Here is a 23,327-nt window from a genome sequence, read left to right as displayed (position 1 = left end):
AAAGTGTTGAATTTGAATAATAATTAATTTATTTTCCATCTCAACCTGTCATCACCATGATATTCATCCTTGTTGGCCAATATTCTATTCTGTTCATAAAATATGCTAACTATTTGAGTATGTATTAACACATTAGAACATTTTCTATAGACATATCAAAATTTTCATAAGTTAATGAGGATATCGATTATTCTTTATAGTCACAGAAAATCATTTTCCCATGAAATGGACTCTTTCAGCACGATATTACAGTTTATGCAGTCTTTAACGCTTATTTTACAGGGCTTCATAGAATGAAATCTTTATAGCAAACTAAGTTTTAACGTGTTTGCAAACGTGTGCGGTCCATAATTTTTATTATTTGTAAATTGCACTTCAACGTTATAAGAGTTATTAAAAGGTAGCTGATTTTCTGTTTGTTAGAAGTTTGAAAACGAAAACTTGTCAAGAACCGATCTAGAGAAGAATTCTAGATAAAATTAGTTGTTTGAAATTCTGATTGTTGACACTAACACTTACAACAAGATGTTTAATAAGACCACTAGTTGATTCAATTTACATCCCTCATCCTAAAATAATCTAATTATACAAGGTGGTCCAGTTTTAAATGTCAATAATTCACCAATCCATAGCCAATTAAAAAATAAGTTGACATTCATTATGTCATTTTCCTGAAAAGTGCCTCCTAAGGAAAAAACCGTCCTTCAAATTTCTGTTTAAAAAATCGTTTTTTTTTTTGTCATAACTGTGAGACCGTTGGAGCAATATTGATCAAATTTGGAACAAGCACTTTATTACACGTTATTACGGTCAAAGACCCAAAACTAACCCAACCCAACTTAAAAATTGTCTTGGAAACCGAAAATTCACTTAAGAAGTTTAAAAAATATTATTGTAGCCAGTTTTCATAGTTTCCAGACAAACTGAAAGACTTTAGTTTTGAAAATTGAATTAGAAAAGAAAAAAATTTCAGAAGCTTAAAAATTGTGTTTGTAATAAGTTTTCAGGCAAATCGAGAGACTTTAATACTAAAAATTGACTTGTAGACATAAAAACTACTTTTTCAAGAATTTGTTACTACAAATTCATACATTTAAACCTTGAAAATTGACTTGAACCCCAAAATGGGACTGAACTAATGAAAAGTGACATCAGAAACTTCAAATTTGCATTTGAAGTAAGTTTTCATAATTTCAGAAGACAAATTTCAATATTTTAGTCTTGAAAATAGTCTCAGATGCAGGACATTGACATTAGATTCATGAAAATTGTCTTGAAAACTAACTTTTCGTGCTTTTTACTTTGCTTTTCATTTTCTTCGAATTCTGTACTGTTTTTAGTGCTTCAAAACTGCTTTCAGTGCCTCAAATCGAGTTTCAAGACTATCTTTACAAAGTTTTTGACTTATCAGGCCTAGAAGCCAGTTTGTCCACTGACCATAATCTTGAAAATGTTATTTCAAGCTTCTTCACTATTAAATTGACTTCTGCACTCATAAGTGCAATAAATTGTAGCATCTCTAAGAAATTCAGACTGTTTTTAATGCTTTTTAAGACTGAAAAATCGAGTTTAAGACTATTTCCAAAAGTCAAGTTTCTTCAGTAATAAAAGTAAAAAATGTTGGTACCAAATGCTACAATAATAGTCTTGAGAACTAATTTTTAGAAATAAAATAGTCCGCAAATTTAATTTACTTCTAGACTTATTGTCCAGACCAGAAAATTGAGTTGTACACCAATTAAAGTCTTGAAAATATACTTTTGGACTCTCTTTAGTCCTAGTAAGGTCCGTTCTAGCATTAAAAGTCAACTTTTATACTATTTTTAGTAGTAAAAAATGAGTTTCATGCGCAATACAATCTTTGTCTTGATTTCCGGACTTTTTTTAATTCTTCAATGTCAGTTTCAGACACTCAACCAGGATGGCAGTCTGAGAAAGCGAATCATAAGACCATTCCTAGTAGTAAAAAAGTTTTTAGACTATTCAGTACAAATTTGGACTTTCACAAGTCTTGAATGTTCAGTTTTAAACTATAAAACGATTTTTTAAATTGAAATTTGGAGGACTGTATCTTTCTTAGGAAACGTTTTTCAGAAAAATGACATAATGCAAGTCAACTTATTTTTTTGATTGGCTATCAAATGGTGAATTATTGACACTTAAAACTGGACCACCTGTATAAGGTGAATTACAATTCTGTTTTAAATTAAACAGTGGTCAGATAATCCAATTTACAATCCTCGCAACAATGGAAACCGCATATTTTTCATTATTACTAGAGACCTTCTAATCCATAAAAACCGGTCGAAATTTCATCACCCGAAGCCCCATAATCCACCCGTAGAGTAGAATTTTGAAATGCAAGTATTACGTTAACCATCAAACAGTGTTAAATGTAAAATAAGCCATGCACAAAGTACATAACACAAAGGACGTATGTTTCCAAAATTTTATCGGTGGCAATGAGTAGCCAGGGCAATAATTAAATTTAAACTAACATTGTAATCATCTGCTATGTCAATATCGAAACACGTTATGTTATACACTCGAAATTGCGAATTTAATTCTCTGTAGTACATTCGATATTTGATTTGATAAATATTTAGAAAATTCATGTTTTAGTTAATACTACCATAGTTAATTTAATTATGTATTACTTACCATAACTCCAACGAAGAAGTGCACTTAAAAAATCTGAAACAATTAAATAGTTAGAGTAACAAATATACATACAATTTTATTAACAATCAGTATAGAAGTTTTTTGAACAGTGACAACTGTTTTCAAATTATATTATGAATTAGTTAACCTAATTAGTTAGTTATTTTGTAATAACGATATTTGTACTAATCATAGAAATTATGCTATAAAAGAAAAAATTCAAAAAACATGTTAACTAATTGTTGGGGTTGTTCTTAAAATAATGATTTATGATATTACAGTTATTAATTGTTTTATTGCTTGTTGAGCAATAGTTCTCTTCCAACAGAGATCATAAAACTGTGCGATTTTTAATTAATTTTCAATGGCAAACAACAACTGTGCGTAAAGAGGGTCGTTACGTAACGGAAAACTATGCGTAATTAGCTATTTACACTGAGGCCGTAGGTAAATAATGTTGCAAATTTGCTTGCCAAACAAGTTTGAATTAAATTTTTCAACTAAAAGCTCGCACATTATTAACATAACCGTCCGGACGATTTGAAGCGCTCTTTTATAAAACTGCCAGCAGTACAAATAGAGATCTCGACAGTTCAGTGCCAAATCAATGCAAACAGCGGGAATTTATAGCGACAAAGGATAGGTTTGATCCCGATTTATATTGTGTCGTATTATGGGCATAAAAGACAGCCTTTTTGAATAAACAGATAGGAAAGTAGGAATCAATCAGCTTGGAGTGTAAAGCGGATTCAAACGTTTTTGAATACGTTGTCGATTGCTTCGATGATGATGTATGGAAAACTGACAGGAATTGCTGGAAGAGCAACTTTTGTAGCAACTGTAAAGTATCAGGAGAACGTAATGATTTTTAGAAATCCTCGTAACTGGATAGGATTCCCAAAATCATTTAAAGAAAGTCTGTAAAGAATATTAGCCAAAGTGAAAGTATATGGGAAACGTAGACGAAACTACACAACTGTTGAAACTATAATCAAGGTTTAGCGAGAGAAAAAAGGTCAATTGGTCTTTCAACCATTGATTGTGCTGCAAAATGCCTAAAAACCTTACTACCACAAATATGCAGAATGGTCAGAGAGGCAAGCCACATCACATAACTCTCATCAATAAGAAATGCAAGCTTCCAAATAAATGACTCTCTCCTTCCTCTGTATATTTGGTATCATTTGGAAGGACTGAGGGAGGGACACTCCTGCTTTACCAACGACCATAATAAAGCATTTATTTTTATGCAGTTGTAGAACATTGCCATATCTTCCTATTACTCTGCCATCAGAGTTGTGTAAGTTGGATATTTTTCTACCTCCTATTGACACTCTTCCTCCAGTTTTGGGTTGCCGTCCTAATGATCTACTAACCGTGAATATTGTATTAGACAATTAAGACAATAAGACTAATATAACTATTAGACAATTCTTTATTATTTTCACAAAGAGTGTACTCTGTACGTATAAGTTTCTCATCAGAAGTATTAAATGTTCTGGCACACCCATTTCCTGTAAGATTTTCCACAGTGGATTACGCTTAACGGTTTCAAAAGCTTTCAAGTAGTCAAGGAAGCAGAAGATTGCTGCACTTCTCCACCAGTCGCACATTGGTGGTCTCGTGTTTCTCTTCCAGGAATGAATCCCGATTGTTTCGGAGCAATTTGTGGAAGAAGAAAGAGTTTCACGCGTTCCTGCATCACTTATAAGTTATCCAGTATACCTCAAATAACTTTCATATTGGAGATTTAGGACAACACAAAATTCTATTTTCAGAAGAGATTTATTTAATTATTTAAACTACATAAATTGGTATAAAATAATCATTATTTCATTAATATCCCGTTGAGTGGCAATCGAAAGTCCAACAACCCCTCGCATAAGAGCCCACGTTCGGCAAAAATAAACGAAACGCTTTTTCGCATTGGGATAAATTAAAAACAACCCGTCGATTTAATTTACGGGATTCCTGGCCGCCGCCAGGTTTAATTGAATCTTTTAATTAAAGTTCTTTAAATAATTCTGCAATGATTAATATTTGGTCAACTACAAACCAAATTCGTTACGCTCCACATTCTTACTGAAAAACCTGTAATGTACAACTCCCAATACTACAAATTGACTTTTTAGATGATTAATTTAACTTTATTAGTCACATCCCTAATATTTCCGTAGCAACTAAATGAAAAATATAAAATCCGGTTTGGTTTTTAATAGAAAATGTCTAGACTATAGCACTCAGCAACTTTGTTACGTTCCATATACGTTAAATTTGGAGCTTTTTGTTTTTAAAACGGTATCAGTGGAATAGCTTGCATGGAATATCTTAATAATATGCCAGGGATAATGTGACATTTTCACTTGCTGCATATTGGCGTAGCTTGGATGGGATTTGCTTATAAGGATGCAACATTTCCTCCCATTTCGAGGTAATAGGTATAAAGTGCTCGATAAGGAATAAAATTGTGAAAATATATACTAGAAAGTTATACATTTAAACCCCTTATATAATTAATCACTATAAATCGACGCGTTTTGCTTCGTGTATGACGTAAACGACTTTCAGTAGTTTTATTGGCTGTGGCTGTCTGACGCTTGACAGCATCTTCCGGTCAGCTGATTTCATCATCAGCGCAGAGTGCAATGTTGCCAAATAATACCATCTTAATTCCCTGGACAAAAAGTATGTTGACGTCAATTTGACATAATGTTTTTAGGTTATGTTATTGTGAGAAACTTAAATACTGTAAACACTGAGACGTTTATTAAAATAAAGGTCCTTTATCGTGTCTAATTCGTGAAGATTAGTTTAAGTAGGTACAACTTTACAAACTGGCAACACAAAAGAGGGCCTAGAAAAAGCTGATAGTAAAAGTGGCTTCTGGCAGCTAATTGGTTGAAAACCGTCTACGTCACATCTAGCGGGCGTTTTAAATGTTACTATGAAATTAATATTTTCATTTAATTTTTGTTATTTTAGACTAAAAATACGCAGGTATTTTATACTTTTTTGCGTTCTACAAAAAAACCATCTAAACTTTCTTGATAAACTTTCAACTTTCAATTTTCTTTAACAAATGAGTATCATCATTTGGCAAAACCCATTAATTTAGTGACTTATTTTAAGCGAATTTGAACCATAATGACATTTGTTGTTTTTGCTGTAGTTAAAGTTTTTTAAGACCTGGAGGAAATTAAATAATTAAACCTTCTAAATATGACTTTTACAACAATCTGCAGATGTGTCCAAATAAGGTGTCATTTAGGTCCATTCTTGCTTCAAACTAAGTTCTTATGGCAAAGCCTAAAAAGATATAAGAAGGATACAATAATTCTTATTGCAAACAAATTTCAACCCTAATGATATTTTATGTGTTTTCTGTAATTAAAGTTTTTTGGAATCTACAGGAAATGAAATATACATATGATTTTTACAGCAATCTGCACATGTGTCAAAAAAGTGAAAATTCTCCTTGAAGAAGTGCATAGTTTCTTAATTTATTTTGTAATAATTAAGTTGTCATTTTGGTCCATTTTTGCTTCAACATATTCTCAGTTTTTATAAAAAATTCAAGCATAATTAATCCTTAAAGATTTGTGTTATTTTTCCTCTCTCATTTGAGAGACGAAAATTTTGTCAAGTCAAGGTGCACTTTCCTCCCTAGTTGCGCAAATATTTATTGGCTCTGTAAAAAACTCAAAACAATCTTGTGTACTTAATATAGTGAAATATTCTAGAATAAAAATGAACATTTTGGTGCTGCTTTCTGAAGCAGATTTAAGAAATAGTCTGGTGATGATATTATTTAAAACACTAATAAAAGTAGTGTCATAGCCTTCTGTTCCTACCTACTCAGTGGTGATTTGTTGGATATGTCGTCAAATATTTTTAAAAATAAATGCGAACCCACGAATTTGATACTTACGTTTACCTGCGATATTTTTTTTAGAGCAAAAGAAATAAGAGCGATGAATGTAAAAGCAGATTGCAGGCTGTAAAAACCATGCTGTTTCTAACTGATTTTTTCAATTTTGATCCTTACTTCCTTGATCCTTTACATTGTTAAACGCCTTTGCAACATATTCGACCAGTTTCTGATTTCACATCATCCGCTTCCTATTTCGCACCTTTATTTTCTTCAATATCTTTCACTTAGGAAGCATTATCCTTAACATCTGAAGAAATCTATTGTATGGCAATTCCACGATTATTATCCACGGAATTTAGCACTTCTAATCCATCAATAATAATTTTCTGCCCTGTCTTTTGACACTTTTTTGAGCAAGATCATTAACTGTACTTGTAAAACAAAGATTAACCACAATTATAGGCAATACTTTCTTTCTTTATTAATTTTAAATCGTAATTTCAATTAATTTTTAAAGTTGGTACCAATAATGCTTTTATATTAAGACTAAATTTAGGTTATTGCACCTTTTGAGTACCTCTAGCATAGCATGCCTAAACATTTTATTGAAACTATAAAAAAAATAATATAGATAATAATTTTTAATTTTAGCTATATTTTTCGACTATAATTTGCTACAAAATTAAACGTCAACTTTCTTAACGTTATTGAGCAGTTCAAGAAGAAACAATAAAAACTTTATTACTCTTCCTTTATTACTTTTCGCTAGGCCAACGTCATACGTTTTACGTCTCATGTACTTTCCTTCAACTTTCCGCAATTTCCATAAAATAGTTCACTTTTACGAGGTTCCTGATTTTCCACTCTGCCACGTCTTAAACATTGGAAAAGCCGTCGAAAACTAGTGCCTTTTTAAGTTTTGTACCTCCGGGCATAGAAATCTGATAGGGTGTCATTATCAGCCTTCTCCAACTCGTTATTTCGTTACCAAAAGCAATATGATATTTCTCCACACTCGTTAAGCGCCGCAAAGGTACGGAAGAATTCTCCCTGTTCAAATTTTCCATTAGCGAGAACGTTTTATTTTACTAGAATCGTTTTTTTTTTTTCGTTTAGGTTTTATTGGATGATTTATATATAGTTAGTTAGGCTTTTAGTTTCAGGAAAATTGTAGTAAATGTTGAGAAGTAGGGAATTTTTATCTGATTTTTTGTGGAACAACCAATTAAGTTAAATATTATAAAGAACAACACTTAAGATGAACTAAATCAGTATTTTATCAATTTATTCCTAAAACTGCTTCAAGTATGTTATTAGGGCAAAACAAAATTACAGGACAGGTACTATTTTCATCCATAATGTTTGATCAAACTTGCTGGTTTGTCTGTTGTCAACAATAACATCTAACAAAGTTGAATCTTATCTTTAAATTAAGTATTCTGTCGGTTAACAGGTTCCGCATTTTTATAAAACTGGCTCTAGCTTGCTCTATACGGGATCTAATTTCTAGCTCAAGGTTGAGATCCTCGCTGATCCAACTTCCTAAGTATTTGAACTTTGTGACTTGCTCTATTTTTCTTATTTTTGAGATATTAATCCCATTTCGTCACCTGAGGTCGATATGCTGTCGATTAGATGGTGCAGCCCTTCAGGACTGTCTGCGATTATCACTGTGTCATCAGCATATCTTAAGTTGTTTATGAGCTTTCCATTGACTTTTAGACCGTCTTCTGCCTCATCCAAGGCGTTTTGGAAAATAGCTTCTGTTGTCTGACAGTTTGACAGATGCCACTTGCTGTTCATAAAGATTCTAATTTGATGACTTTTACTTGTGGCACTTTTCTTCCCTAGGGAAGAAAATACTTTCAGTCTCTCTAGTGGCACTCACTCCCTAGTTAAAGTGATATCTCTCAAAGGAGGGAGGAAAATGTCATTTTCTAAAGGGGTCGTAGAAAAACAGATTTTTGTAATTTTTTCTTTATACTTGCTTCTAAATAAAAGTTAAAGCTATATCTGAGGTCAAAAGTTAAAATTGTTTGGAAGACACCAAAGATATTAGATACGAAGCAAAACCCTCAACTACAAAAGCGTATTATATTATTTATTAAAAATTGGTGGTGCAGTTTTCTGAAGAAGGGGCAAATGTCACAAAAGGAAAATATCAAGTTAAGTAATGCAAACGTTGTTAACATGAGTGTTTAAGACCGTTTGTGTGCACTTTCAGTTTTCTGCACACAAAACAATAATTCACTAAAACATTGGTATAAATTTAGCAAATACGATTTAAGTCAGCTAGTTCCATCAAAGAACAAACAAATGTCAGTTATGGAAAAATTGACAAAAATGCGTTTTACCGTTAATTAAACCTTACTTTGATAGAAGATTTTCAGATTTTCATCAGAAATTCCTCACAGGAAAATATGCAAGAGCCAAAAAGGAATGCAGTCAAAATGCAGTATATATTTCGTCGTGCCACCTCCTTAAGTTTGCAGATTAAACTTGTTTCATCTTGTGGTTTATTACATTCTTGAGCAAGAATGCAATATAGACATTCTCACGTTACACTTTTCCTGTTTCGTAGATCACTTTAAAGTTACCTTTATGCAGATTTGCAAGTTTGAGGAATTTTTAATTACTAAGCCAAAATAGCTTGATTTAAGTCAAGATATTTCTTCTGTCGTTTTCATTTCTGTTACATACACTACACATAAATTTAGTGGAGAGTATGAATACATCAACGAAATCCAAACCGTGAGATCGAAATTCCATATTTCCTTGAAATTGCTTTTTTTGTTTGTCTATCCCATCTTTCGCAGATATCAGGAAATTACAATTCAAGAGAAAGTAAATTTCCATTACGACTGTTACAGGCACTGAAGTTTTGACTGAACTATATGATTTGAAATGGCTTTTATCCAATCAATAAATGGTAATATATTTTACATGGAATTTTAGGATAATCCTCATTGAGGTTCTATAGCTATTAAAATATGTGTAGAGATTTTGTTATTATTAGTGTAGCAGATTTGCTTTTGACGAGATTACAATAAAAACAGTAATCCCACTTTGAAAAATGGCACTAAAACGTAATAGCTTCGTTCTCTGTGATATGCAAAATAACTCTTTGGAATTGTCACTTTTAAACCGTTGCTTTTTGACGGACCAGCTTTATGCATTTAATAGTTCCAATCCTGCGGATCGTTTAATTGGAAAATTTAGGACTGTTGTCGGCTTCGAAGCAGGTTTATTACGGCTTTTCGGCAATACACTACTTGTTCCGGTCAGTAAACCGGCTGGAATCGACTATTTTTCGTTTTATTTTGCAATTGCAATTAACACTGCGTATAGAATTCATGTAATGTTACGGCTTTTCTACATCAATAGGGTCGTTAAAGTTTGGAGTATAATAGCTTTCATTCAATTCAAATTGTTTAGTTGGCAACAGTCTTAAAGGAATTCATATTTTTAGCGCCCTAAAGTCGTATTTTGAATAATCTGCTATGTTGCCAACCTTGCATATTGTTATTCTGATTTTGGTGCAAAATTCTGAATTCATTAATTTGATAACTGTTGTTTTCAAATAGGATGTTTTGAATAAAGAATTGAGCGATTATACGACTTCAGATGTTTGAGAAACAATCCATATTTAAAATAATGGCTTAAATTTGGCTATGTTCATATTAACAAGTTACATGTCCTTTTTAAACAGTTTTTTCAACTTCTACCTTAAAAATAGTAAATAATAGAAATGGCCACTTTTCTTATTAAAGTGACGGTAGAACTGTTTGTAACTTAGATTTTTAATAAGATTTATTACAAATATTTAATTTTCTGATGTGTTAGTTTATATGATTTCCGATTTTGTTTGGTATTTTAGATATTGGCCTTTTTTTAGCTTAGCAAAGGCCTTTTTTTAAAATAACAGGATTAACCTATACAAACTTATATGTTGTAATACACCGTTGAAAAGGTAAAAATCAACAGAATTAAATGACGTAAAAATATATAGGATGTTCCATTTAAAAAAATGTAACTTACTGTCATATGTCAGAAACTAAACGGAATAGAAAAAAACTGACTACGCCATTGGATTCTACATGAAAACTTCTACCGGGAACCGTTCTTCCTTTTTTGATCACTTTAAGAGCAAATGAAATACAGAAGAGGTTCAAAAATTAACAATTTTCGAAAACCCCCCGTATCTTTGAAAGAAAAGAAGTTTGCGCCGCCCACTTTTCGCCAGTCATCTCAGCTCAGAAAAAGAGATCAGAACACGTATGCTACTTTTTTTCTATCTATTACCGTTTACTCTGTACCCCGTAAAACCATCGAAAATCCAGCACCCTGTACATATATTGGAGCGACTAAACCCTGTATATGTTCACTTGGGTTACGGTTAGCACGGAATGAAAAAGCAGTTCAGGACGAACGTTTTGAGGTTTTTACAGTCGCTGAAGCCCGAAAAATACCAAAAAAAAAGGAATTTAAAAAATTTTACTGTCACTTTTGCTTCCAAAAATAGTCAAATATCTCGGAAACGGTTTGAGTTAGAATAGATTTAACAAAAAACCATAAAAAATTTAGAATGACTTTATAAAGTAGCAGCCAAATTTATTTGAAAATTTTCCTTTATTGTTTCTTGTTGACCTAACTAAATCTTGAGAAAACCGATTTGGCGACTGTGTCGGACAATGCGTATCTCAATTTCCGCCATTTAGCATTTTCAGTTGTGTTTACCCGCTATCAAAGACATTACCCAATATTTCAATATAACAGTTCGTACTGCTGATTTCAAAATAAAAACAAAAAAATTGTTATGCGTCTTGGAATTGTGCCAAACTCTTGCAAGACGTAAAACAACAACGAATGTTGCAGCAAACTGTTGTTATAAAAGTGCACTGCAGTCGAGTGAGAGTATCGTAAAAATGACCTTTTATTTCTATTGAAATTGCCTTGTTGGCCCGGTACGGCATCTGTTAAACCTAATAAAACGAAAAACTTTTGCAAGGTGTTTTCATATCCAAAACAATTTCCGCCTCCTTTGAGCGTTAAAATAAAATCATCAAACCTATAAAGTATTTACGATAGTAAATTCCGATAAAGTTTAATCATTCCCTCTGGATATTGGCCAAGTGCTTGTACCGATCGAATTGTCTCAGATGGGGAATATTGGAAGAGTTTATGGCAGGTCAAGATAACACTTGACCCCTTTTATTCCTGGGATTTGCATTGGAGCGCTATTGAAATTTTAGCTTTCAATTTAGTTCCTAACTAATACGATTTAGTCAATAAACTATTGGGCGTCATTTAACTTGCCTAACATTTCTACTAATTTCGATAGTCATTAATTAGTGTCTTTAGTTGCAAGTTATCGGTAAAAGCATTCAACAAATACTTAAAAAGCTTTCAGCGTTATTACTCAGTACGTTTCAGTAAACTTGGTGTATTTTAAGGCATAAAGAAACTTAATACTTACTGTGTAAAAAGATAGTCACTGAGGGCTTTTAAAGTAAACAATAAAAACACGTTTATGCACTTTAGAAATCTTGTCAAACGACTACATGTCTTATGGACTTGCTGGTGTTGAATATTTAGAAAGGGTTTGCCTAGTTAAATAATATGCAGCAATTTGAGCAGAAAACTTTAAAATATTTAGTCATCTGACTATTATAATACTTTTAGTTTAGACGAAAATGGAAAGTACAGTCAGTTGTACGTGTACATCACTGAAAATGTACATGTTATAAATAACAATCACCTACAAAAGGTTTTATGAGATATTTAAGTTCTCCACACCTTTACTTATCTTTCTTATAAGATATGTTGTGGTGCTTTTAAGTCTTTTCAGGAAGTTTTATCCTTTATTCAAATCAAGATATTTCCAAACGGTTGGATTCATTTGCAGATTTCTTTAAATCTTCTGGAAATTTTCTTTAGAGATTCTTCATCTGATGCCAGTCTCAACCAGCCTTCTCTCTAATATAATCCAGCCAACGATTCTGTTCTTCTCCTGATTTCTACATTCTCAACATGATCTCCTAGACTTATTCCTAACATCATTCGTTCAATGGCTCTTTGCGTTATTCTAAGTTTATTCGAAACAGGAAGTATACAGGAATTAAGTAATTTTCATATTAATTAGGACATTTTTATCCTTTATTAGAGGTATATGAAAGTTTTCCTGTAGCTGCCAATGTTATTTGTGGAACTCGTCAATTTAATAATGTGTCCCAAATAAACATACTCTTCACATTTTTCTATGACGTATAGCAACAATTTAAATTTTAGTCATAATTTTTGTCATGCTCAGATTTATGTTTAGTCCTATTTTCTCTGATTTCGTCTTGAGATCTTACATCATGTCTTGCAATTCTCGAATATCCTGCTAAATTTTAAAAATTTAAAAATGAAAGAAAAATTAAATTTTCTTTTGACAACTGCCTTCTTTCGTTTCAAGAATACGCACCCTGAGCGACTGAAACTATTTTCGTTCCTAGGGAGGAAAAGTGTCACCAATCACACTGTCTAAAGACAAAAAAAAAATTGTTTTTAATTACTGAGTTACGTTTGGTTGAACTTGGAGGTCTCCCATTATTTTAATTTCATATTTTTTAGGAATTACAAAAAAAAAAAGATTTTATGTTCAAACCGGTTTTGACAATAGTTATGACTTTTAACCAATTTTTTCCAGTTTTCCACGTTTTTTTATTATTTGTCGTGTGTTATTTATTATAAGTTTTCTGTTCTGTTAAAGTCACGTGACACACGCGTAGACAATTCCGCCATTTTAGAATGGCGGCTATTTTGACTTTTTTTTAATTTAAATTGAAAAAAATCACGTGACATGTGTGTTGCCAAATTTACGCTTTTAAACACTTTTCTTACACTCTTTTATTCAATCGTAAATAACTATCGTATTTGACACATAATGGATGGACTTTTATATATCGATGGATAGCCAATAAAATGGGTTTTGTAAAAATATGACAACTTTGGTTAATTGGTTTGACGGTTTGACCGCTAGAAGATGTCAAAGTTTAACAATTTTTTTCACTTTTTTGACGCACTATTTCACTCAATCGTAAATAACTCGCCAATTTGGTACACTCTATGTAGACTGTTATACAACAATGGATAGTTAATTAAATGTGCTTTCCAACGATATGGCAACACTGGTTGGTTGATTTATTGGTTGGGCCGCTAGAGGGCGTCAAAGTTGATGAATTTATTTTTCCCTTTTTTTAATGCATTCTTTTGTACGTCAATAGATAAAGACATAAAACACTGGTTGGTAGATTAAACCATTTGTCCGCCAGAGGGCGTCAAACTAGAGAATCTAAGCAACTGAAAATAGTTTTCAAACTTTCGGTGTCATTTTAAAGGATCAGCAGAATCCACTAGATTTTGCTCTTTTTGGTGTTTCTGACTTGCAAAAACCGTTTGAGAACCTCTTTTAATACTTTCCTCACCCTGTATATTCGTAAAATTTCAAAACCTGTTTTCGAAAACCGCCAAAACCTGTGCTGTCTCAAACTTTTCGGAGTTTAGCAAAACTTGGTAAAGATGTTTAAAAGAACAGAACATTCGCCTCTCTAATATCATTGGCAATAATGAAATTTTCATGTCAAAATATTCACTTTGTTCAATTTTATCAATGCATCTGGATTTTACTGTAAAATGCACACTTTTATTGAAACCCCTCTAATTTTTCTCCTAATTCAGTAAAGAGTTTCTAGACCCCAAAAATCGTATTTTTTATTCAAAAGTTAAGAAGCTAAAATGCCAAATTTCAAAACTAGTGGATCAAAATATTAGTTCCATACAAAGAGCGTGATATTTAGCATTTTTTTAAGCATTTTAAGTAAATTTTCCTCTTTTTCTGTCACTCAGCCCTTCATAATATGTCTATGCTTTAATTGTCATGGCTATTATCATTATTTTAAGTATGTGCAGTATTAAAAGCTTTCCCGTTACGAAAGAATTGCAAATTAGTTTTATCTGTATCGTTATTTATTTATTTAAGACGAGGGTAAACAGTATTAAAAGTGCATAGAAAATTACGTCAATGCAGAAGAAATAAATAAAGTACATAACTTTTTTTTGTGAGTTTTCTTTTAGTTAAATTATTAATATTTTGAAAGTGTGAATATTTAGCCTGTATTCTAGCTTAAGGTTTCTATCAAAGTCAAAATATAATCACGTCGTCATAATAAATAAATTACTATTTGCACACTTCTTTACTAACTGTATATTCAAAAACATAAAATTCAAAAATTCCTGACATTATTATGGCAAACATATCTGTAGTAACACACCTTCTTTATCAGCCAGATATTAACATAGTATTTAACTGCTGCTTTTTTTCAAAAAACATTACACTGGTTGTAGAAAAAATTAGATGCCCAACTCTGGAGTAAACTGCTTTTTGCACCCTTGAACTTTGAAAATTGTTTGCGGGAGCAAAAGTTGCACTTTCCCCCCTGCTTCCGCAACAAATTGTACAACGTTAAAGTATGTTTGACTGCATAGTGACATTCCAATATTTCCAAAACCTAGTTAAACTGTATCAAATACTAAACTTTGTGTGTACAAAAAAAAATTGATTCCAATAACTCCAACAGGCATTCGCCTCGGAAACATTAGTTCTGTTTCACGTTCCAGCAAAGTTTTGGCAGTTATCCAGGACTTGTAACGCTTTGTTTACGGGCCTCTCAAATCGCCATTTCAATGACTGTTATTTTAGAAATATGTTTCTGTTATCGCCTCCACATAATAAACTAGGCGTATGTTTATTTGGTATTGATTTTGGAGATATTTAATTGTTTCGCAACGGGAACTTTTTGATTTTAGCCGAATACCGGAGCAAGCTTCATCAAAGCAGACTCAGCTCTCATAGAATTTCATTGAAAGTTCACGTTTAGCCAATATTTCCCCAATTAAACGTTTGTAGCTTCCACTGAACTCTCGTATAATTCGCAAAATTAACTCTACAGAGGATAACTGAATTTTTATACTTTCAGTGCACAATGTTGAAAGCCAATAACGTAAGATATCAGGAATGTTAAAAGGATTGTGATGCACAGTTGAAAATAGTAGATTCAGTGAAACGTTGCGAAGCTATTTTGATTAAAAGTACTTAAAATCATTTGAATTGTACAAAAATTTTAGTATACAACTCTAGTTAGTATATTATATGCAAATTTACTAACTAGATTTGTTTCTCCCATTGACCGCAACTAGACTGCGTCAGTGATGAGAGACTCCATAATGAGTTAAAAGCATAGTTTTTAATTAATTTCCATTTTGCCTGTATATTTCAAGTTGGTATTCGGATTTTAGCAGAAAAGTTAATGTACGGACCGGAGAATCTGCCGAACACAGCAACAATTCAGACTTTTATCAAAGTATGCAAATATATGCAGAAATATGTATCTGGTACACATACAAACACTAACATTTTTAAGACACAAAGAAACATACTATAGAATAGTAGTTTTCCTAACAAGTGTGCAAAGTAAGTCTTGTACCCACGATGGCTGGATATGCAGCAGACAAGTGCAGACAAGACACTTTGCACAAGAGTTAGGAATAATATTTTTTCTACGAGGAACCCCAAAATTAAAAACACAGTAATTTTAAACATTCAAGATGTGTCATAGAAATAAAAAATAAATAAACGTCACTTTTGACAGCTGATGTCAAAACCTAATCAAAGCCAACTTGAATAAAAACAATAAAAGGGTAATATCTTAGTTATTTTTCAGATTAACTATAGACATACTTCTATTGTAGTAAACGGCATAAAATAGAATTTTTTTTTAAAGTTATAACCGTTAATTCAATTTTTAATAATGAAGTTAGGTACATTTTTGAGAAAACAAGACATTAGCAAAAATCTAAGGACGGCACTGGAATCACATCACGTTTTTGTTTCACTTTCACACAAGAAAAAAGTTGTTCAAAATGGGCAAAATTGGAAAAACGCCCTCTAGTGCCGAGAACTGACAAGATATCCAAATACGGTTTTTGCCATTAATATTTTTACAAAAATCGACCTCTAGACATACACTAGTTTTTTCCTATCCAGTTGGAAAATGGGGGTTTCTTGTCAAAACACTCTAAATCCGGACACCCAGTACATAACTTCTCTGTCATCTTAACTTAAGGACATGTTCATAGTTAGTATTATTATATTTTTTGTATTTTTCGGGTTAAATGAGGAAGGATAACCTTCGATTTCGCCTTTTGTAGTTTTTTTAAGTCATTATTATTATTATTATAACTGATTTTACAACCAAATAAAGTAATTTTTACACACACGAGACAATACGTCAAAACGTTGTAAAAGATTTTGCTAATTGGTTAATCCGTCCAAATTTAGCTGTTATTGTCTGTTTGATGAGTTACACATCAAAACTATCAAGAAAAGACTAAGAAAGTTTCAATTTTTTGACTAATCTTTCAAGGCAAAATTAAGAAGACCATAAAAAGGCAAAGTTAAAAGCTTTGTTAAAATGTATGTGGCTAAATTCTAAAATTTATGTTCTATCGAAGTAACAATTTTAAGTTTGATGGTCTCTCATAAAATATCTGAATATATTTACTTGATATACATATCTTATATTATAACTGACTCTACAATAATAAAAATGCAAAGAAAATTCATTAAACTATGAATTTATAACATTGAAATTACGTATGAAGACACACAGATGAGATTATTCGATTTACCAAATCAATTTCTGTTTAGACGGTTTGTTTAATTATTTAGATGCAAATGCAGGTAAATTATCGAATTATTGGAAACTGCAATGTTATTATAATCGCCCCATTTTAGCAATTTAATTTCTGTGCATTCTGTTTAATTGTATCCTGAACAGTAATAGCATATTTTATGTTAAAATATGTATAGGAAGTTCACTTCAAGTTGATATCAATATATGAATTTACTAATACAAAAACCGCACCCAAAAATAAAAATTGACCTGTCCAGTCATTTTTTCATCAAACAATCCACTGAATTTTGCTCTGTGTGACGTCATCCTAATTAACTTTAGTTTTTCGTATATGTATAAGGTTATTAACAAAACATAACCTCAAAACTCACCAGAAAATAAGTATTAATAGACCTATTAATTATATATCCACTTTAACAATGTTAAGTATATTAATATTGTAAAAGTGAATTAAATTAAACGAATCCAATAAGTTGTGAATTCAGCAAACTAGTCTCTATTGGAAAGTTCCTCGATTCATACGCTCAATAGAGCATCCCAATCATATAAACGAATAACGTGGTGTCTATATCTGAGCAATATCAAATATCTGTATCTACAATTACTTCTTTTATTTTCGTGCAGTTTCGAGCGCTCCGTACGATACTTTTTGATTATCGGGTACATTTTTCATTTAAAAGCTTCACGGTGAAAAGCGAACGGAAATAAATTATTTCTCTCCGATATCAAATAGACTATACTTTTGCACTCGTTTAAAAGATCTTAATGGAAATTTACTGTGTTCGGGTAATTTGATTGATTTTCCATATACCAGTTTTACTCTTCTGCGGTAATTATTTTTGTTTTCAACGAAAAAAATATGGACTAGTGTAAGTGTGTAACGGTTCAATTTCTTCATTAGTAACTCACCTGATTTTGGTTTAATTAGTTAGTTTTTAATTTTATTTTACACTTGTCGAGAATTGCTCAAGAGAAGTAAAACAATAAGGAAAGAGACAGAAGAGGAAAAATTAGCGAAACCACAAAAAACCTCATAAGTGTACGGAGAGAAATGCGAAGAACAAAAACCCTAAACCCCTTCCCCATGCAAAGACAAATAAATAAAGACATCTCAAAGACCATCAGAAATGATATCAGAACATACAACACCTCAAGTAATACAGGATAATAAAAGTATGAAAATACTGCGTCAAAGACTGGCCGAAGGAAGAAAGAATATTTGCAGACTTAATGATTAAAACGGAAGAATAAGAACAAACAAGAACGAAATTGAAAAAAATTGCTGAAGATCTCTATGCAGAACTCTACAAGCGAGATGAGGCACTGCTTGATATAAATCATATACCTAAAATCGAAAATATCGGTTCTGAGGATATACCAGACAGAGGAAATAACAGCAGCACTCTCCGATATGAAAAACGGTAAGTCATCCGGAGATGATGGCATAGTCATTGAGGCTATTAAAGAAGAAGAGGAACGGCACTAACATATGCCATACAAAACTACTTGATCAGGGGCTCAACCCCTTCCCAGTGGCACAATGCCGTCATTATCATAATGCATAAACAGGGTGACATCGCAAATCTAAGAAAACAATAAACAGAATCAGAGTTACGCAACTTGCTATGGAAAGATCTTCTTCTTCTTCTTCTAGTGCCTATTCGTTTCGAATATTGGCGACCATCCTGGCTATGATGACCTTGTTGACTGTTGCTTTAAACAGTTCTGTGGCTGTTTTTGAATACCATGTCCTTAGGTTCTTGAGCCATGGTATCTTTCTTCTTTCGGGCCCTCTCTTTCCAAACACTTTTCCTTGGAGGAATGGATTTTAAGAGTTTGTATTTGTTGTCATTTCTCATTATATGTCCGAGATGTTCCAATTTCCTTCTCTTAATCGTTTTAATCACCTCTTTTTTCTTCCCCATTCTTTCCACTATTGCTTCGTTGGTCACTCTATCTACCCATGATATTCTAAGGATCCTTCTGTATAGCCGAAGGCTTCGAGCTTCCTTTGTGTGGAATGTCCAGGATTCCATGCCATAGTACAATATTGGGAACACATAGCAGCGCATGAGTTTTACTTTAATATCTAATTTGAGGTTATGGCTTTTGAAGAGCGCTTAGACATTTTGCTGAAAGCATCTCTTTTTCTATTCTACATCTGATCTCTTGTGAGTGGTCCCACTGTTGGTTTATTAACGTTCATTTTTAGCTTATATCTTTCACTTACTTCATTCACTTGGTTCATTAGCTGTTGTAGACCTTCTATACTATCTGCAAATATGACGGTATCATCTGCATATCATTGATCTTTCCATCATCCATATGGAAAGATCAATGCTGGGACTAAGTTAATAAGTTGGATGCAAGTGGCACAGAATAGAGATACGTAGCAACTGTTACGAGAGGCCTATGTCCAGCAGTGGACGCAGCCAGACTGACTGATGATGATGATGATGATGACACTTGTTTACTAATTATTAAGTAAGAGCTTATGCCTGTCTTCAATTTGATTTTGTGTTATAACAAAGTAGTGAGCTCTTTTCATCCATTGCAGTTTCTGAACTTATATAAATCTACAAGGTGTTTCATTTAAAATAACAAAATTGCTGAAATCGTTGCAACGTGGCAATGATGAAATTATGAAATTATTTAAGTTTGCTAAACGTTACACCCTGTATACCGTCTATCAGTTTTATTATTTTCTCTTGTGGTAAACATTTTTTGCAACGAGAACATATTTGGAATTACATTTCTTTGTGGAGGCAGCGATGCATCATCCGTTCCATCAGTGCAGCGTTGAAAAATAACAAAAAAACGAACTAAATTTCATCAACAATAAAAATGGCGGATAATTCCTCATCCGTCAACCCTCTTAGCATGAATTTATAACTGCGTCAGGCACGTCCTGTCCGCTCGCTGACCTCAGAAATGGATATTTAGGGGTTTCACTTGACACGATTTACGTTTATGTCGCTGTAACATACAGAGATTGCTTTAATTTCGAGGTGCTGACATGCGAGCCTGTGTAAAACCCATTTCTCCATTCGCTTTCCGCATTACCATTTTAATCGTTTTATCTCTTGTTTCCTTGTCTCTGGCTTTATATTATCATTTTTTTTGTTGGTTATAACCTTTTTGCCCTGTTTACCTGTGTAGGTATGAACGCAGTTTCATGTCAACAGATGCTAATTTTGAGGCTTTGTGGTGGATATTTCGTTGCAGGAAATGTACGTGCATCATTTTGAGAATTTAATTCTAACAACACGTTTTTGAGATATTTACCATTTTATGCCAAATTAGTCATTTGCAATCTTACCTAAAAGAATTTTAATTTTCGGCATACCGTTTCTTGGTTTTTGTGTTTTGTTTTGATCATCATAGTTTGTTTTAAGAGTGGGTGCAGAAAATCATCGAAAATAATATTACAGGGTGATCAAAAATTTGCTTTACAAATGCCATTTTAAAAAGTGCCAATAGTCAGTTATTTAAATGGAACACTTTATATAATTTTTATTTTTTCTATAACAACTTCTAGACATATTTCTTGTACAATGTCAACAATTACAATTTTTGCCTATCGGGAAAAAAAGTGTGTATTTTGGGTGTTGTGTTAAACAACGTTTGTTCGAAAATTGGGGGCAGAAAAAAGTCAAAAATAATAATACAGGGTGGTCAAAAATTGGCTTAATAAAATTTGACATGGAACAGGGCAACGGTTTTGACATTTAAGCAGTAAAACGTAATAAAATACTTTTTTCTTATTGGCTTGATCTCCATTTTTAGTTTATGTTATTTATGTCCAACACTCGCTAATTTGGGTTTGGCCTCTAACTGGCCTCTCTAGCTCTTCATGTCACCGAGATATTGAATTTCAAAAAACAGGACAAAAAGACTCCTAATACCCCCCCATTCTTTCAATTTTTCTGAAAAATGAAAAATTTTAAAGTGCTTTTTTTGCACTTATTTCACTTAATTTAAGGTCCTTTGGTATAAATATGCGTTTTACTCTACATTGGAACCCTCCTGGAGCAAAATAAAAAATTACCAAAATTGCACTTTTTGCAAAAATGGTATTTTTTCAATTTTTGAAGGATTGTAACTTTTTTATTTGAACTCCTATAGATTTCACTTAAACGTCATTAGAAAGAGGATAAAAAATACTATAAAATGAGCCACAACTGGCCTCTCTAGCTCTTCATGTCACCGAGATATTGAATTTCAAAAAACAGTACAAAAAGACCCCTAATACCCCCCCATTCTTTAAATTTTTCTGAAACATAAAAAATTTTAAAGTGCTTTTTTTGCACTTATTTCACTTAATTTAAGGTCCTTTGGTATAAATATGCGTTTTACTGTGCATTGAAACCCTCCTGGAGCAAAATAAAAAATTGCCAAAATTGCACCTTTTGCAAAAATGGTATTTTTTCAATGTTTGAATGATTGTAACTTTTTTATTTGAACTCCTATAGATTTCGCTTAAACGTCATTAGAAAGAGGATAAAGTATACTATAAAATGAGCCAAAACCGGCCTCTCTAGCTCTTCATGTTACCGAGATATTGAATTTCAAAAAACAGTACAAAAAGACCCCTAATACCCCCCCATTCTTTCAATTTTTCTGAAAAATGAAAAATTTTAAAGTCCTTTTTTTGCACTTATTTCACTTAATTTAAGATCCTTTGGTATAAACATGCCTTTTGCTGTGCATTGGAACCCTCCTGGAGGAAAATAAAAAATTTCCAAAATTGCACTTTTTGCAAAAACGGTATTTTTTCTATTGTGGAGCGATTGTAACTTTTTTATTTGAACTCCTATAAATTTCGCTTAAACGTCATTAGAAAGAGGATAAAGTATACTATAAAATGAGCAAAAACTGGCCTCTCTAGCTCTTCATGTTACCGAGATATTGAATTTCAAAAAACAGTACAAAAAGACCATTCTTTCAATTTTTCTAAAAAATGAAAAATTTTAAAGTCCTTTTTTTGCACTTATTTCACTTAATTTAAGGTCCTTTGGTATAAATATGCCTTTTGCTGTGCATTGGAGCCCTCCTGGAGCAAAATAAAAAATTGCCAAAATTGCACTTTTTGCAAAAATGGTTGTAACAATTTTTAAATGATTGTAACTTTTTTACTTGAACTCCTATAGATTTCGCTTAAACGTCATTAGAAAGAGGATAAAAAATACTATAAAATGAGCCACTTTATGCAAAATATTTATGTCCAACACTCGCTAATGGGTTTAAAAACAACTGAAAGAACAATTTGGATAAGTGTGCTGTATACTATGATATTACCTGTCACTGTTACATTCATATTTCAACTTAGCTAAAAATCGACTTGAGAGTGAAACGGGCATTTTTTGTATTTTGTATAAATAGTCACATAACTCTTATTTTAATTTCATTCAATATTATATTTCCTGTATAAATCCACCTTGAAGCATAACAAAATTGCTGTTAGACTATTATGTTTCTTTTGGATATTTAAGTGCAAAATTAGTAAAGAAGGTAAAACAAGTGTTAATTTCTTGCACATTGTATACAAACCATCTAAAAGGACATTGTACGTGTTCCTTAACAACTAACTCATTTTCAACATCGAACTCAACAAAATCACCTATCTGAGGTAATTTACGATGATTTATTTCCGACACAAGATAAATCGTCTTTTAAATAAATAGAAGAGCCAAACAAATCCCTTGACGAAGACTACACCTGCGGTTTGACGTCGCTTTTGCCTGGATCCATTATTTACATGAAATCGACGCGGTTTTCGGAAGAAAGTCGTTCCTATTTATGCATATTGCCCCATTGATGTCGAAACTCCCTCCCGAAATTTCGGTTTAATGTACTCATCGTAAATTTCGAGTTTGGGAACAAATTAGGAATGTTATAAATTTAAGCTATTTTTAAAAGTAATCGACAGAGCAAGAAGAAGATATTTTTAAACCAGACCATATTTTTGACTTAATTTTGGGAAAAACCAATCTTTCTGTAATATCAGGAATTGTCTTAATTCACATTTTTGCATAGAGTTAGTTTACTGCTCCATCAAC

The 23,327-nt window shown here is 32.2% G+C and overlaps 1 protein-coding gene across 6 annotated transcripts in view; it reads right to left on the bottom strand.

The window, feature by feature from the left end:
• The window catches only part of Neto (Neuropilin and tolloid-like), a 169,990-nt gene that overhangs the window by 108,159 nt on the left and 38,504 nt on the right, over nt 1–23,327 (bottom strand). For 5 of the 6 annotated variants that reach the window (XM_081980184.1, XM_081980178.1, XM_081980181.1 and 2 more), the window contains exon 2: nt 2,662–2,694. The exons of the other annotated variant lie outside the window; for it this stretch is intronic. In XM_081980184.1, the coding sequence (XP_081836310.1) occupies nt 2,662–2,694 (33 nt within the window). The remainder of the gene's footprint in view (nt 1–2,661; nt 2,695–23,327) is intronic. 6 annotated transcript variants of the gene reach the window in all.

This window comes from Ips typographus, linkage group LG5 (genome assembly GCF_016097725.1).
Source record: "Ips typographus isolate SLU linkage group LG5, UJ_Ityp_2.0, whole genome shotgun sequence".
Taxonomy (NCBI): domain Eukaryota; kingdom Metazoa; phylum Arthropoda; class Insecta; order Coleoptera; family Curculionidae; genus Ips; species Ips typographus.
This window is presented reverse-complemented; position numbering and strand designations above follow the sequence as displayed.